Below are 17,528 nucleotides of genomic sequence, written 5' to 3'. Positions count from 1 at the left end.
TGCTCTGCGGCCCGAGGTCGCGTTTCTCCCTGTGTGCATGCACGACCCTCGCTGCCCGGCCGTGAACTCAGGAAATGCTGGAAATGGCACTGGGTTCGGTGCCTCATCTCCCAGGCAGCCTCTCCCACAGGAGATGCTCCCTTGACCGTGTGTAAGCAAGCAGAGCTCTTTGGAGAAGCGCCTGGAGAGCTTGTGCGCGCGCCCACCCTCCACTTCCCGCTGCTGGGCTGCTTTCCCGGAGCCGTGGGCCAGAGAGCTTCTGTGGTCGCAGACGGCTGTGGGACCGGTAGGACTGTCTGTGCTGCAGGAGGACCTCAGAGGGGAGATGGCCCGGGCAGTGGCCCCTCAGGGAAGTGGTGGGCTCTGTTCCTTGCCCCTGTGCACCGGGACCTGTCACGCGTCTTCCGGACCCCGTGGAGTGTCGTGTTGCTCTTTGGTGTGCTGACTTGGGACCTTTCTGGGATTCCTTTATAAAGAAGCTTGTGGGAGAGTAGCTCGAGGTCCTCCCGGGGTGGGGGCCGCTTGGTTTGGGTGTTCTGCAGGTTCCCTGGAGTCCAGGTGGCCTGCACGTGGGCCTGCTCCCCCGCTCGTCCTGGTGTGAGGTGTAGACGCGGGGAGGGGCCTAGAGGCCACCTTGTGGAAACGCGTGCTCTCGGCCCCCTGCCGCCTGCCGGCGTTACAGCAGGCATCGTGTGGCTCGCCGTCGTGGTGGTCCTCCTCCTCGAGATCCTGAGTGTGCGAGGAGGGCCACACTCCCAGGACGCCAATGACATGGGTGAGAAGAGCGTCCTGCTTCGGGGGCTCTGGAGCCGGTGCTCGGGCTGCTTCCTCCGCCCAGTGCCCTCTCCCTGTGCTGCCCAGCCGTCCTCCCTAAAATGGCCCTAGATCTTCTCCATCCCCTATCCTTAGTGCCAGCACACTGTCCACCTGGTTCGTTTCCTATTTCTACTGAAGGGGAGATCCCTGGGGACAGCATGGAGCCCCTGGGGCTCAGGTGGGAGGCGGTGGGGTTGGAGGGGAGAGCTGATTCTCAGAGGTGCCTCACAGATGGGCCACCGTGGTGCCGCTGGGGCCAGGGGACGTGATGGGCCTTGGTTTGAATGGGATCGCTGATGGTTCAGTTGAGTTCAGACGAGCAGAGGTGGGAGCAGGGAGGCTGGGTAGGAGGTGAACTGATCCGGGTGAGCGAGATAGGATGGGGCCTGGACCAGGTGAGGACGGGGGAGCGGGCCAGCGTGGACAGAGTTCAGATCTCTTCCAAGAGGGAGGCTGCAGCTGTGGCCTTTGAGCCAGGGGTGACTTTGTCCCGCTTGGAGATACTTCGGGAGGCCCTTTCGGTCGTCCCAGTCGGGTGTGGGGGCACTGCTACCTTACCGGGGGTGGAGGCCAGTGGTGCTGCTAAGTGTCCTAGAGCCCATAGGATAGCACCCCGTGCAGTTGTGCTGGGAAGTGTTCCTGCTGGATGAATCCCTGGCCCATGGAAAGGCCCCGGCGGACGGTGAGGATTCAGAGCTGCTCAGGTCGGGGGAGGCCGTGCGAGGAGAAGAGAGAGACAGAGTCGGGTCTGGGGAGCTGAGGAGCCGGCGGAGGGAGCATGGAGGGACCCGGAGGCGAAAGGGGCACCAGAGGTTCCGTGTGGCCGGGAGGAGAGATGTCCGCCGCGTGGCCTCTGTAAGGGGGGCCTGGACGTCTCAGGGGCTTCCTAAGTCCCCTGCTGCTATCCTAGGTTAGTCTAGCTAAACGCTCAGTCAGGAAGTTTCCGTTTGTGGCCTGGCCTGTGCCACGTAGGGAATGTGAGGAAGCAGGCTCCGCGATAGCCGTGAACTAACAAGCCGTGAACTAACTAACCAAGAAGGTCAGCAGGCGTCCTTCCTGGTGTCTGCACTTTCTCTGGGCGTGCGGTGGTGTGTGTGTGCGTCCCACCTCTGGGGGTCGATCCTGTCGTCTGGGCAGGCAGTCCCAGGCACAGATGGCTGTCCTCCGGGCAGAGGTGGAGCGACACGCCTGTGAGGTTGCCGTACTCAGCCGGTGCTGGAATGAAATGAGGGAGACCCTCTCTTGCTCCCGAGGGAGGGGCTGGTCGTGCTCATGGTGGGCTCCAGACAGAGACGCTACGTCCATTCTCCATAGCTCTTCAGCTCTGCGTGCTGGAATCTGTGTTTTCTTTTTCAGTTTTATTTGAGTGTAGTTGACCCACGATGTTAACATTGGGTACGGGCGTTCTGCATGGGACGTTCCCTTGGTTTCGGGCATAGGGCGTGGTGGTTTGACGTCTGTGCTCCGCACTCAGGCCTTAATGGAAGCCTCTACCTCCGGCTCCCCCTCATCTGTTCTGTTTACTAACCGCAGTCCATCAGTTCTCTGTGTTTAGTGGTCCTACGGCTGTTTGTTCACTGGCTTTTAATTTAGATACCACATGTGGGTGAAATCGTGGTGTCTTGTCTGTCTGTCTTAATCTGACTTATTTTACTTAGTGTAATCCAGTCTGTGTCCTTCGTGTGGTCATAAATGGCACAATCTCATCCCTTTTATGGATGCATTATATTCCTCTGTGTGCAAGTGTGTGTGTGTGCATGCGTTTGTGCGTGTGCGTGTTTGCGCGTGCACCACCTTCCTTACCCTTTCAGCTTTTGGTGGACGCTTGGGTTGGTGGTTTCCGCAGCTTGGCTGTTGCGGGTAATGCTGCAGTAGACACAAGGGCGTGTGTATCTTTTCAGATCGATGTTTTTGTTTTCTCGGGGCATATACCCAGTAGTGGAATTACTGGCTTGTGTGGTATGTTGAGGAAAACAGAGCTGGAGATACCGTAACTCCGCGTTGCAGCGCGTACTGCGGAGCTGTACCCATCAGAGTAGTGTGGCAGGCACAGAAACGAACACATCAGTGCAGCAGATTAAAGCCCCCAGCCCGTGCTTGGGTGGTCAGCGCCTGCCAGTAGACGCGAGATCGCACGACGGGAAGGAGAACAGCCTCTGAGACGCCGCGTTGGGAAAGCTGGAGCGCTTGCTCCGCGCATACGGGGAGACAAGTCCAACCTAACTGCGAGACGTGAAACACAGACCTCCGAGAGCACACCGAGGCTTAGTGCTCAGGGCGGTGGATTTGAGTTGTCTCGTGTACATCCTACTGCCATAAAATGTTGAGGCTTTACGTACTTCTCAGTATTTAAGCTTTCCATTCTTGCACATTTTATTAGAGTAGGTGAGCCTTTTAAAATGCATATCCAAGGGTAATATCTTAGAAAACACAAGGGGCCGTAGAAAAGTAGGTAAACAGAAGAGAGGAATAGTTCACCCCATAGGGTCACGGGAAGTCTACTGGGTGTGAGGCTCTGAGTCCGGGACTGATAGCGCGTGACGCTGTTGGTCTGGAAGCTTCTCTCCTCCTCCGTGCCTGTGGCCTGCGTACACGAAGCCAGTGTCTGAAGGGACCCAGAGGGGGACAGCACTGGAGGAACACCTTCAAGGTCTCGATGGTGCTTTGCGACCATCTGAGACGGCGTCTCTGGGGACCCATGGGAACCAGGGGATCAAAGGAAATGCTCTTTCTGGAGCTTTCCAGGGTCCGCTGTGGGCACCCCGCTGCCCCATCAGCACTAGGAATGGTCAGACTTCCTTATGTATGTCCAGCTAGTGTGTGAAAACCTGATGTTTTGTTCTGTTACTTCTTAGCGAGAATCAGCCTCTTTTCTTAGGGTGTTCTCTTGTGACTTGCTTGTTCCTGGCTCTTTTTTCAATTCCAGTATGGGAGGATACAGTTTTTCTTACGGACCAGTAAGACCACTTACGTATGTAAGGTACTAACGTTTTGCTAGATCTGTTGTACATAAAAAAATATTTTAAAAACCTAGAACTTTTTGTAAATATTAGAAAACCGTTATCTGACAGGAGAATGGAGAAGTTCTGTTGTAGATGGTGACCTGTTCTACTTCCCACCTGTAGCTTGATTGTGGTGTGTCGTCTCTCGACAGGCACAGCTGCTTTGGAAGAAGACGCGCAGATTCTGAAAGTCATCGAAGCTTACTGCACCAGCGCCAAAACGCGGCAGACGCTCAACTCAAGTAAGTCTCCGCGTCGTGGACTGCGAACTGGAACGGCTCGCTGGGGTTAGAGGCCCCCTCTGAGGGCAGGTCCCCTGGCTGGCCCGCCTGGCGTCCCTCAGTCACTGCAGAGGGGCTGAGCTGCCAGTAAGAGAGCGCATTTCTACAGAACGTCCTGCTGGGAGACCCCAAGTGGGAGGTGCTGCCGAAGTGTAGAGAGCTTGCTTATGCTTAGAGAAGAAGATGTGCTTAAAAGACACAAGATTGGTCCAGTTATTTTTAAGCTATGTAAACTTTGGTGTGAAAGTAGGACTTTTTCCCCTTAAGATTCTTAGAACTGTCAGAAATACAAACCTAGAGCAAGGCTCTTTTAGCAGCCTCCCACCCCGCCCCCCGCTCTTCTAAAGGATGCATTTACACATTTTTGGAAGGAGAACCCGACTAATTTAGCTGGTGGGTTTCAGCACCACTGAGCCTCTCCTGTACCTTGACGCACAGCTCTTGGTCGAGGAAATCGTCATCTCTTGGGGCAGGACAAGTGTGGGCTCTCTTTGTCTTCCACTTCGCAGCGTGGCGAGGTGGAGGGCAGCCCGGGGGTGCAGGCGCAGTGGAGCATGGGGTCTGTCCAGAAGAAAGGGCTGCCTTTCCCTCTCCCGGGAGCCAGGGCCACGGGCACCACAGGGGGTCCTGCACTGTCCTTCCTAGGTGGGCTTCGTGGGGTTTCTGTCTTGGTGGAGAACTGGGTTGATGTACTCTGGCATAGAAGCTGGTCTCTGTTGGATCGTGTGTCTTGGATTCCCTTTCCACCCTGGCTGTGGGTGCCGCGGGCACTGTGGGCGCCGTGGGCGCTGTGGGCACGCTGTGGATCGCTGCCCCATTCCCACCTCCTCTGCCGTGGTGGTTTAGTTCTGCATCCTGGCTCGGTCAGACTCATTCTGAGAAAAAGGACAGGGGGGAAAGGGAATTTTCACCTGCTTTAGCTTTTGTTTTAGACGGCAACAGCTGGAAAGGTAGGGCTGGCAGGATGGAACCCCAGGGGCAGTCTGCAGGTCACCTAAAGACCTTCCCTGGGCCAGTGTCGCACGGGTCCCATTCCGCGGCATTGAGGCTGTGGTTCGTCCCTGCCTCGGGAGAGTGCTTGTCCGCAGTAGCCGGGCAGCAGAGTGGGGGGACGGGGGACGGCCTGTAGGTGGGCGTGCAGCGTGCCGGGCTGTCATTTGTAAACACAGTCGGTCTCTCGATCCTGGTTTTGTAGAGTTGGTGAGAAACTTCTAACGGGCTGTATAAAATGTGGCCATAGTGTTTGGGTTTTGAATCTGAAATTTTAAAGAATTCTCGCGACTGAAAAAAATTTGAAGTAAAATTTGAAGCTGGTCGTCTCAGGTGAATAGAGCAGGTAACGGAGCTGTGTGTGTCCGTGTCCGGCAGCGCTTCATCTTTTTGTCTAGGAGACGGTGCTGTGGCCTCGCGGCTTCAGCTGCCTGGAAGGGGCGGCTTGTAGAGCGTGCGCACTGTTTGTCACCTGTGTCACGTGTCTCCATTTCTCCTGTGTCAGAAGAGCATTGCATGACATGTGGGTATTGTGGCTGAGCATCCTGAGGCCTCATGTGTCCCGTCCTGTGTGGCTGTAACCCTGACAGCCCCAGGACCAGGTGGGATAGGGGCGCTAGATCCTCGATGCCGGAAGGGCAGTGTGGGATTACAGTGGAGGCAGCTCTTTTCGTCTTAAGTGGCTTCGTAAAAACAGGGTAATGTACTTGACCTAAAATTCACCTCCTTTCAGGGTATGTTTGGGTGCGAGAAGACCTTACTAGCCAGACATGTGTGGTGTCGATTTCTGTCTCAGGGACATAGTGACCTTCATTCGACTGCAGGGATTTAGTAGAAGGGATCCAGACTGGCCCACTGCTTGTTCTCGTTAGGGTTTGGGAATGGCATGCCTTGGGACCAGAAGCAGGACTAGGACGCAGCCTGTGGCTGCTGCACTGGGCCCTGGTCTGTCGCGCTGTGCCCCTGCACGCCTCCCTCCCAGCTGCCTGGCTGGCCCCCTCGCTCCTGCTGACTGCTCTCGGGCTGCGCTCTGTCCCCCCTGTCCTGTGCCCACGGTCTTCTGTCGCCCTCCTCTTAACACGTGGCTCTCGGCGCATCGTGTCTCTTGTCCTTCCGGTAGAAGGGTCTGCATCAGGGCTTTGAACAGGCCTTCCACTTTTTCTGTCCCCCTGGCCGAGCTCAGGGCTGTGGCGGCATTGTGCGGGGGCCCGAGGGATGTGGACCCTGTGTACCCCATTCTCCACTCTGAAATTTTTACCGTGGTATTAGTTTGATAAGGTAAGTTTAGATCCCACCGTGAAGATGACTTCTGGGGAGTTCCAGTCTGGCAGAGGGAGAGCCAAAGAACTCAGTCCCAAATCCCCTGGAATTCTCCTGCTTCACTGTATCACTTAAAAGAATAAGAAACCATTTTCTAATGAAACGCATAAATGGCTCCTTTTAAAAATGTCCTGAGACTCCTGGTTAGTAGACTGGAATAGAATCATTGACTTGGGAAAGGTCTGTAGAAGTGTCCGTGGCTCTGGGCTTATGCGAGGGACAGTTTGGGAACAGTATTGTGACGTAGGTTTATTTAAATAATCCAGCTTTACTCTGAGGGTTGTGCTATTAGAACCCACCGTAAATAAGGACAATTGAACATTGTTGCCAGTTTTTAACAATATTTTCTCTCTTCCTTCTCTTCCCATCACCTTTTGCTTTTGTTTTCATGTTTTTGGTTGTGGCTCTTCCTGTCCGTCCCTCCCCTCTGCCTGTCACTCCATCCCTCCCCGTCGTAGCATGGCAAGGCACTGACCTGATGCATAATCACGTGTTGGCTGACGACGACCAGTCAAGTCTAGACTCCTTGGGTCGTCGCAGTAGCCTTTCCCGTCTGGAGCCTTCAGACCTCTCGGAAGACTCTGACTATGACAGTATATGGACAGCCCATAGTTACAGAATGGGTTCTACATCTCGTAAGAGCTGTTGCTCATATATCTCTCACCAGAACTAATGCACTTCTGAGCTTTTCTTAACAAATGCTTGTTGTATCGCAGCCTGCTTTTCTTAGATGTTTTCTTGCTGTTCCTTGTCTTTTATGTGATATTTTAACAACTTTTGAGAGCGTTGCTGATTTTTCCCATTGTACTGTGTGGAGGCCCACTTGCCAGTTCGACTGGCCGAGCTGCCGAGGTGGAAGGAGACGGTGCGCTCCCGGGGCCGCGCCCGAGGGTCCTTTCCTCCGCGGGTGGCAGCGGCTCTCCAGCTCTAAATGGTCTGGGTTCCTGTACTCAGTGTAGCCCCTGTCTCATTGCTTTTTGGATACACCTGTGTGAACACTTTTCTATTTTACATGAGACCATACAGGTTTGCGGTCTGAGTGGCAGCCCCGCAGAGGGGCCTCTGGCCTTACGTAGGCATCTCCCTATTTCGTGTGTGACGGACCCACCGATGAGCCGGTGGTGCAGAGAGGTGGAGGAGACGCGCACTGAGAGGGCGCAGCGCAGTTCCGACAGTTGTGCTCTGAGCGCTCCTCGGGGTGCTCGGCGGCCATGGCCACGCAGAACTGTGGGGCGGGGTATGGCCAGTGTGGGCCCCGGGCCATGGCGGGAGCAGGGAAGAGCCGGCTCTGGCTCATCAGGGTGCCACAGAAGGCCGTCCCGCGCCCCTTTTCCCCCTCGGGAGGGGTTGGTTTTCTGAGGGCCAGGTTACTGTCAGAGCTCAGACCCTCCCCACACCGTCACGCCCAGCTCTCCTGATTTGGAGCCGCGGCTCTTAAGTGGCCCATAGCACGCCCGTGCCACTGCGCTGAAGAGCCAGTCCAAACACAGAAGCGCTCAGCCTCTGAAGGTGTACGTGCAACCCCGTTCAGAGCCAGGTGAGTGCTTGGCTTCACTCCCAGCCTGGCTGCGCCCCGGCACCCCCGTCACGCTGCCTGCGAGGGACCTGTGGTTTGTTTTCAGCAGCTAGCTGCCGTGAAACTCCATTTACAGCAACCCGTCCTCTGTGACCCTCGTTCCTGATTGTCACGGGGACACCTGAGTCCATTGAAGACTTCACTTGCCGTGTCACTCACTCACGAGAAAATGTCCGATTTGGGGGGGGGCTCCCCTCTTGCCTGGGATTTGTTGTAAGGAGATTTCACTGGCCTGTCTGATGAATCTCTGCTTCGGAAGGAACTGAATGTGACCGGTTGCATTCAGTTGTAGCACCCAGATCCGCGTCTGGCCATCACTCTCCCCCACGCATGCTGTACTTGGTGTTCGGACGGAACGTCAAGGCTGTGCTTTAAGTATTCATCGAGACCAGCTCCCGAAAACAAGATGCCATAGTAAATTGGGAATAACCTGTTTTCCTCTCCTCAGGGTGGCTGTAGTTCCAGGCGGCTGTGATTTTCGCCCCTCCCCAGCCCTCAGCGAACCCCCATATTCAGGGCGTGGGCTTGTTTGCGTCACGCCGTGGTTGGCCGGGCGCCGGGGAACCCCGGCAGTGGCGGGTCGTCCGGAGAGTCGGCCGCCTTCAGTACTGCCCGCATGAGGTCAGGAGGAGAGCCAGGAGTTCCGCATGGGTCTCTGCTCTCAGACAGCTAGTGGGCTGCTCCTGCCGTCTGCAGATTCCATTTCTTACCTCCGTCAGCGTAGATAAGGAAGTCGAGCAGCAGCCTTACCAGTATTAACCCGCGGTGGGGATGGGCTACGTGTGTTCAGCCAAATAGTAAGTGGAAGTTCGGGAGAAGGCGGACTGTGAAGTTGATACTGTGAACTCAGCAGCACTTGTTTTCTCTTGTACATGTACAGTAGCCACTGCCCCGGACTCCGTCAGTAGAACGTCTGTCTGTCTGCTTGAGGCTGTCGTTGGCGCCTTGGCGTAGCTGCCTTTGCCAGCCTACACGCGGGGGCCGTGTTGCGCGCTGTGTGTGCCCAGTGCCACGATACTGTGTCACCCAGTGTCGTTTGGTGGTGGTCTGGAGACCTCTCGTGTCCCGTCCACTGCAGTGTGACACCATCCTGCCAGTCCTTCAGGGCCGGCCACGGCCACGTGCGCGGTGATCGTGCTGATTCTGGGACGGCCGCACTGCAGCACGCCGGCTTCTGCTCAGTCGGGCTTGTTTCGAATATCCCTAGTCGCTGTGGTTGGAAGTGTTAGTGCCACGCCTCAAGGTGGTCCCTGGGGGGCAGTGATGACGTGGCCCCAGAGGGTGGAGACCTTCCATCTCTGGAGCTCCGGTCACGTTGACATGGTGTCTGCTTGGGGCAGCTCCGTGCTGGCCGCATGCGCGGTTAGTGTCACAGTGTGCGGGTGCAGACCCTGAACCCCGAGGTGGGCGGCGGCCGGCCCAGGCCTTCCACGGGGCTACGTGATGTCGACCTTGAATTCACCCTTGCCACAGTATATAAGCTATATTGTGTTTTGCATAAAATTGCCAAAACACAGTAACATGTATATAGTGGTGTAAGACCTTGAAAAAGAATCTCTATATTGTGCTTTTTCTCTGTGAATGGGAAAGCCATTTCCAGTGGGTGACCGCCGTTGAAGACCCCGTCGGATGTACACCGGAACGTTGCATTGTATTGTACAGTATGCATATTGTTTGTGGTTGCACATGGCAATGAAGTGTTTGTTTTATAAAAAAAAAAAAATCTGTTATGTACAGTTGAAATAAATTTTGCATTTGCTAGCCTGTGGCTTTTAATATCTGTTACCTGGGGGGTGGGGGAGTAGCCTAGCTTGGCGCTGCGTGGGGTTTGGCTCCTCTCCTGGGTGATGTCTTCCAGATGAAGGCGAGGCCATGGGACCGTCTCTCTGCTTTGATCCAGAAATGTGCACGTTCGCAGATGAAGTACATTGTAGACCGCACAGGGGGCTCCTGACGCACTTTTATTTCCTCTTTTCTGCCCCTTTTGAAGTTTCGCTCACTGGGAAGCTTGTCTTCAGAAAGAGGCACTCTTGATTTTTTTGTGCATAAATGGAAAACAAAGCAAAAAAATGGTTTATTTTTTTTAAGACTAATGTCAGTTTTAATCTTTGTTTCATCAAGTGGGTGCCCAGCTGGCTGAGAAGTGAAAAGACCGGTCAGCGCCGGGCGGGGGCAGGTCAGACGGGGAACAGAGACAGGCTGTTTCCAAAGAGAATGCCTCCCATTTTCCTAAGGAAAAAATTACTCCTGTGATAACCATAAGTAACAAATGACCTTTGGGAGAGCTTCTACTAGGTTTCTACAAGTTGTACTATCTTCCTTCATTCTGAGAGTTGTCACAGTTGAGTATAATTAGGTACAGATTTTAGAAAGATGATGAATTTAAGGATTTTGGGAGTCATGCCGTGAATGTTGACAGCCGACAAACACGTGTGGGCTTCCCACGCAGGCTGACTGCACTGCACGTACACACATGCGCATGCCACCATGCGTGTGCCCCGGAGTTGACCGAGCCGTGTGTTCTGTCAGTGTGTCCAGTCGGGTGGCGGTCTCATCTGACCGTGGAGAGGCGCCCTGGGCTTAGTGCCCTGCTCTGTGCTGCCCAGGCAAGGCCTCCATGCCATACGGGCGCTCGCTAGGTCCCATGGTGCTCCAAGGGGTGCAGGCGTTGTAGGGGACAGGTCTCTGTGTGTCTCCAGCTTGTAGATCACAACCCTGGGTCCCCAGGCCACCCTCTCCTTCCCGTCTCCCACTGCGTGGTTCCGAGCGACCCTTGCGGGGCGGGGGGGGGCAGGGTGCAGCTGCCCTGATGTGTTTGTCCGTGGGCCTCCGTGGCCGGATCCCGGGCATCTGCAGACCCATCCTTGGGAGCCTCCAGCTGGAGAAATAAATGCTGGGCTGCTGCGTCCGTTACCGTTGCGTGGCGTTCGCCCCCATGCTGGCGAGCCGCGAGTCCAGCCAGCACTTGTGCGCTTGTCACACGAGGTGCAGACCGGCCTCCGCGCTCGTCCGGCACTCCTGTTAAACCGTGACACACACCACTGCGGAATGTTGCTGAGACGAGGCTTGGCACTCAGGTGACTTGAGGAGATGCCGAATTAAAGTAAGTGGGTATTTCTACTGCACACCTGGTGAAAGCCTTCAGCGTGCCCCATGTGCACTGTGGGCTTCCCGAGGTGGCCGTAGCCTCAGCAGTTTCCAAAGCAGTGAGGCGCGCAGCCCACGTGTTCGGTGGTGGAGGGACAGCTAAATGTCCCCCCAGCCGCGGTGGCATCTGAGGCTGGAGGAGGACCGTGCCATCCGGTTGACACGACGTTAGTGCAGGGGAACCCCCCACCGATGGTGGCTCGGGTGGGTGGTGAGCCGGGTGCCGCACGGCTGCTTTCAAGAAGTCCAGACGGCAGTCCCCACACGGCACAGATGAGACGGCCGAGGCCGCCGGGGCACGGCACCGTCTGCACGCCGAGGGGTGGGAGGGAAGACGCTCGTGTCTGCAGCTGTCCGAGCCGCTGCAGGGGCGGCCCACGCGAGCCTCCCCGTGAGGGCCCACGCTCCCTCCAGGGGCCTGGAGCAGTGCCCCCCCCCCCCCCGGAGGTCCTCGTACGGACGTATATTGTCAGCGCTTGTACCCCGTTATCTCCTGGAATCACAGGCCTTGAGTGTCTGGAGCCATCATGAACCCCTTCTCTGTGTCTCAGCCCCTCTTAGAGGATTTTAAATAAAGTGACAGAACATTGTTTGCGGGTTCTCTTGTTTTTCCCAGCTAAGTGCTTCAGGGAAGACGTGCTGTGACCCCTCAGAGTACCCACATGACCGTGAAGGTGACTTGTTCAGTCTGCTTTGTAACATTTGGCTCTTTCTGTAAGAACCAACTTACTTATAAACCTGGCTGGAGAACATTCCTTTCTTCACTTTTCTGAAAAAACTAAGTTTTCTGTCCTTTTAGGAAAATGTACCAGTGAAAGTAGGAACATCATTACATCATACGGATTCCTCTGCAGGCTGCTAAGTGACATTTACAAGCCGAGCCATTAAGTCCATACATGCTCCCTAAACATTCTCAAATTTCCGTTCATGTGATAAATTCTAGTGTGTCCTCAGTGTCTGTCCAAAAATAACCGTCACAGCGTGCGACCCTCTGACCACTTGTCACAGGCTGTTAGTCCTCTGATGTCACATTACGTAATAGAATTTAAGACTTCCGTCTTTGTGATTTTACCTGGTAAAAGATATTAAATGTGATTCTTAAGTTCTCAGAGCAGCTCTGCAGAGTTGGCTAGCTCCGCCCTGCTCTGAGCCCCGGGCTCCCCGTCTCGTGCGGGACGGGCAGCCCCGACCCGTGTTCTTACGATGCAGTTGTCCCTTCTCTTGCTGCTTGACGCTGGGGGCGCCTCCCGTCAGCAGGCTGAAGCTACAAGGTGTGGAAACAGCCGGAGAGATGCGCGGAAGTCGACGAGCTTCTCGTCCTGTTGCGTCGTCACCTGGATGAGCTAATGAGACGTCGTGTTCCCAGCGGCGGTGGCAGACGGGGTGCCCGATCTGACCAGCCGGTGGTGGCAGACGTGGGGGTGCCTGATCTGACTGTCTGTCGCACGGAGCAGGTGGCGGGGCGGTTAGGAGTCGGCTAAAGTTGACCCATGACCTCTTTTCACGGTGAAAATTCACTGAATTCTTTTTTTCCACACATCACATTTGAGTTTTTTAGGAATCCCTTTCTGTTTTTCTGGGGAAAACAGCACATGAACTAACTCTCCTGATGAAAACAGAGGTGACCGTTGGGTGTCTTGGAAGCGACCTTCAGAATCCTTACCTCGGCTGGGACCGCTGAGCTTGCTTTCCCGTATCTGTCTCACATCCCAGTTTCCTTCCTGAACGTTATTTTCCCGGGTGGCCCAGAAGCCCCAGAAGGGCCCAGAAGAAGCCGTGCCTGCGGTCCCGTGCAGAGCCGTGGCCCCTGGAGCAGGCGATCCCCCAGGAGGCCGACTCTCAGCATAGTGAGGTCTTAGAAGACGTGTCCCTCTCAGGAGCCGTGTCTTGAAGGATGTTGCCCTCTGAACAGTGATTCTCCTGTACACCGGTGGGTGACTGTGACAGGGTTTGGGGGGGGGGGGCTGCCCCTTAGGGGCACAGCAGAGCGACACGTCCCACTCCCTGGTAGTGACGGGTGAGTGCCAGAACAGCTGTGCCCAGACGCACCCCCCCACGCACTGGCCTGCTGTGGCCTGTGACGGGGCCCCACGTGCTCCGGCTCATCGTAGTACTGAAGCTGCTGGTGCGCCGAGGGGCCCTTCCTTCCTGGGGACGGAAATGTAGAGATGTGCCACGGGACACAGAACCGGACTCGCTGGCCCGGAGTTTCATCTTCTCTTGTTTGGATGACAGAGGAGGAGATGGTCCACATCCTGCCGTCACGTTTCATGGTGCGCTTTGTGGCGGGGACGGACCAGGTCTTGGAGATGTGCAGATGGCAGCAGAGAGAGTCGAGGCCAAGGCCCCGTGGCCAGCAAACTCCGGCCCTCTTCCCTGTGGCGTGCTGCCATGGAAACGATGGAGCCCTGTGGCCATCAAGCTTTGATGGTCATTGTTAATCGTGCTCAGAGGAGAGTAAGCGGACACAAAAATGCTGGTGAAACTATTCTTTTAACCCCGTCTTTAAGGAAATCATTGTCTTGAATGCATGGTGTGAGGAGACACAGTCGTGTTAGAGTTTGGCAAACCAGAGGGAAACCAGGAGGCAGGCGAGTCGTACCAGCGTGTCTGTAACCCGCTAGCAGCTCACACCCCACGTGCGTGTGTTTAACGGGGAAATGTCTGTCAGAATACCACTGGTAGGCGTTCCTGTTCTGTGGCGGAGTCGCCCCTCAGATTCGCATCGGACACTCTTCCGAAGTACTAGCTGTGGGCCGGAGAGCTTTCGGGAGAGCTCTACCTCAGATTTTCTCTTCTGTGTCCTTAGAGAAAGATTTGAGTCTGCTTGCTTATCTGTGAGATGTGTGGGTTTCCCAGTTTCTCAGGTACTCCCCCCCCAGCGCTCGCTTCCTGGGACCGGGCCCCAGTGACATGGCGCACACGGCCCTGCGACGTCGTCCGCCGCTCACCGCCTTCTGGTGGGAGACGTGTGTGCGTTCCAGGGGGTGTCAGAGGAGGCTTTCAGGAAAGGAGTAATAAATCCGTCTTTCTAAACCACGTGTCTCTGTCTTCATTTTTCCCGGTCGCTCTAGAGTTGACCATTTCGCCTCCTGTTCGCACTGATGAGCACTCGGCGTGCGCGCCCCTGCCTGCCCCATCTTCCTAAACTGCCTCGACTTTTAATTGATTTGGATGTTCCCTCCCAATTTTTTTGGTATTTATTCCAAAACATCCAGGGCGCTGGGGTCAGGACCTTGCTACCTGTGGAAGATTTCAGGATTTAAAAGCTCCATGATCCTGACTCAGGAACCGAAGCTTAATAAATCACCAAAAGGCCAGTGCTTCCTTCTGTCTAGATGCTTTAGGCGTGAGGAGGACTGAGTTCGCTAGGCAGAAGTGGGGGAAAATGGGTAAAAAGCTGCCCTTCCGTGTTGTATCTAGCAAGTTCTGTATCACGCGCTCCCCGGGGTTTGATAGAACGTTTAAGTCGTGTTGTCGAGTCAGGTTTCCGGTTCTGCCACGGCGCTCACCTGTGCGTTTGTTTGTGTTTTTGTTCTGCTGACATAGGTTCACGCAAAGAGTCTGCTCCCCAAGTGTTGCTTCCAGAGGAGGAGAAAATGATAGTTGAAGAAACCAAGAGTAACGGTCAGACGGTGATCGAGGAGAAGTAAGTGACCCCCAGCGTTTCAGGGCGGGCACGTGGGCGCCGGAGGTGCGGGCTGGGTGCTAGGCTTTCCAGGGCTATGGCCCGGCGTGCGGCGTGGCTCGGTTAGCGGGCAGGGAGTGGGTGTGCCTCCTGGGGGGCAGGGAGCGGGTGTGCCTCCTGGGGCGCCCTACCCTGCGCCGTCCTCACTCCTGTCCTGGTTCAGGTGTTCGTCCCATTCTCTGTTTCAGGAGCCTCGTTGACACGGTCTACGCGCTAAGGGATGAAGTCCAGGAGTTAAGACAGGTGAGTCTGAACCGGCTCCTTCCTCTGTCACGGGGCCCGAGGAAAGCGCCGCAGGAAAAGCAAGGCTGTCTGTCCCTGTGCGCGGGGACTCCGAGGGGTGTCCTTGGACATCCTCTATGCTCCCGGGCCAGTTTGGTCCCTGGTGAGCGGGACAGACTAGGAAATGAATTCTTAAAGGGACCTGTTCAGACTTTGTACTGTGCTGTTGGCATCCTCATGTAAAACCTCTAAAAATGGGGGTGCCTGGGTGGCTCAGTGGGTTAAGCCTCTGTTGTTGGCTCAGGTCATGATCTCAGGGTCCTGGAGTCGAGCCCTGCGTTGTGGGGAGATGCAGGGAGCTGCTTCCTTCTCTCTGCCTCTCTCTCTGCCTGCTTGTGCTCTCTCTCTCTGTCTCTCTGTCAAATAAATAAATAAACTCAATTTCTTTTTTTAAGATTATTTATTTATTTGACAGAGAGAGAGACACACACACACACCACAAGTAGGCAGAGAGGCAGGCAGGGGGAGGGAAGCAGGCTCCCTGCCGAGCGGAGAGCTGGATGCGGGGCCCTGAGATCATGACCCAAGCTGAAGGCAGAGGCTTAACCCACCGAGCCACCCAGGTGCCCCACATAAATAAATAAAATCTTTTTTTAAAAAAAAACAGCAACACCTGAAAATCCTGCTGGGATTCCCCAGCACCTGCTGGCGGAGCCCATGGCTCTTGTTCTTAAGTCGGGTGACCTTGGCTAAGTGACCGAGTATATTTTGCGTATTTTGGGTAAAGCACATCGCACACCGGTGTGTGTCTCTGAGGGGTGCGTCGTGAGCCCCTGCACGCGAGGCAGGGGGTGGGGGTGCGGCGCCGACTGGGTCTGACGCACACTCAGCTGATGCGACTCCGGCCCCATGGCTTCCGCACGCTTCGACGAGTTTGAAGGGACCGTCCACAGTGGGTACGTGTTTGCGCGCCTCGGGGTGGTGGGGCTGGTGTGTGTGAGGCAGGCTCTGCCCCTTCGCTCACGCACTTGCGGCCGCCGCTCCGTGTTTCTCCAGGAGGGCCGTCAGGTCTGCGCAGATGTGGGAAGATGCTCGCTGTCCCTCTTGTAACCGTCCGCCGTGCTTCCGTGTGTGATGCGGACACCCCTCGCCCTGGAGTGAAGGCTGCACTGCCCTCTGTGACGGGTTCTGCTCGTAGGAGCGTCTGTGAATGTGGCAGGTCCCAGCCTGGGACCACGCCTGGGAGACGGGTCCTCCTCTGTGCCCACTCAGTCCCCTGTGGTCTGCTTCGTTTGCAGGATAACAAAAAGATGAAGAAGTCTCTCGAAGAGGAGCAGAGAGCCCGCAAAGACCTGGAGAAGCTGGTGAGGAAGGTTCTCAAGAACATGAACGACCCCGCCTGGGACGAGACCAACCTCTGAGGAGCGTGGTTGCTTCTTCCGCCAAGAGCAGCCAGGAGCCCCAGCCGGGGGGCCCCCCAGCCCTCGCCAGGGGGGACCTTCAGGGCTACGGGGCAGGGCTGGACAGAAGTCATCTTTCTGGGCATAGAAAAGACAGAGTTTAGCCCGCAAATAGACATGGTCACACCGTCCTGAAGAATCCAGACACAAGGGTTAGACCCTGCGGGCTGGACTGCTTCAATTTTACTCTGTTAACATCTCAATTACCTCATTTTGCAATAAGTGCGGTGACTACAAATCCTGGTGTTTCAGGCTTTTATTGATCTATATGAATAATCGTACATACACGTTTCTTATCAACCCTCCATTTGGAATGCACACCCATGGCTGTCGTGTCCGGGCTGATCACCTGTGCAAGAGCTCCCTCCCCCCGACCTTTCCTGGTCCCACCAACAGCAAGTCGCAGTCGTGTGCTCACGGCAGGCGGCGGGGCGAGGGTGCTTGGGACGCCTTGTTGGCTCTCCGGCGTGGCCCGTTTGCTCAGAAAGGACCTGCTCTGGTGTGCCCACGCGGTCTTGTTTGTACCCGCACCGACACCTAAACACCCCTGAAAGCCCTCTGCTGAAGCAGTGTTGCTGCCGCCGGCGCGCCCAGTGAGGGAGACTCTGGCTTCCGCCACCGCCCCGACGAGGCCCCTGCGCACCACCGTGTCCAGCCGCCGGGTCCGCGCTGGCCTGCCGCAGGAGGCCGCGGCTCGTCAGCCTGCGTTCTCTGCGCTGGGGGCGAACAGGCTTGTCCGTGGAGGCCGGTTCAGTAAGGGGACAGAATGCACCGTTGGTCCCCCTGCCCCGCGAGCGCGAGCTCTGCCAGAACCTGTAAATAAACTTATTTCTCGCGTGTCGCAGGGCCGAGGAAGGCATGCTAGGGATCCGGGGAGCTGACCTGGTGGGTGCCAGGTGCAAGTCCTTGTGAGGCCTCTGTGAGCCCTGACCTCTTTACCATGAGTGTGCAGCAAGCCTTCCGTGCTCACTGGGGAAAAGGTTTTCCTCCTCCAGTGAGAATAAAGCAATATGAATTCTGCCTAAA

The 17,528-nt window shown here is 55.9% G+C and overlaps 1 protein-coding gene across 8 annotated transcripts in view; it reads left to right on the top strand.

Moving 5' to 3' along the window:
• ARHGEF7 (Rho guanine nucleotide exchange factor 7) overlaps positions 1 to 17,528 on the top strand; it is a 126,394-nt gene extending 108,866 nt beyond the window's left edge. For 7 of the 8 annotated variants that reach the window (XM_059144605.1, XM_059144606.1, XM_059144601.1 and 4 more), the window contains 5 exons: positions 3,971 to 4,060; positions 6,868 to 7,044; positions 14,682 to 14,781; positions 15,009 to 15,063; positions 16,341 to 17,528. In XM_059144605.1, coding sequence (XP_059000588.1) covers positions 3,971 to 4,060; positions 6,868 to 7,044; positions 14,682 to 14,781; positions 15,009 to 15,063; positions 16,341 to 16,463 — 545 coding nt within the window. In that variant the 3' untranslated portion in view covers positions 16,464 to 17,528. The remainder of the gene's footprint in view (positions 1 to 3,970; positions 4,061 to 6,867; positions 7,045 to 14,681; positions 14,782 to 15,008; positions 15,064 to 16,340) is intronic. The other variant, XM_059144603.1, reaches the window with a different exon arrangement.

Source organism: Mustela lutreola, chromosome 13 (assembly GCF_030435805.1).
Source record: "Mustela lutreola isolate mMusLut2 chromosome 13, mMusLut2.pri, whole genome shotgun sequence".
Lineage (NCBI taxonomy): Eukaryota > Metazoa > Chordata > Mammalia > Carnivora > Mustelidae > Mustela > Mustela lutreola.
This window is presented reverse-complemented; position numbering and strand designations above follow the sequence as displayed.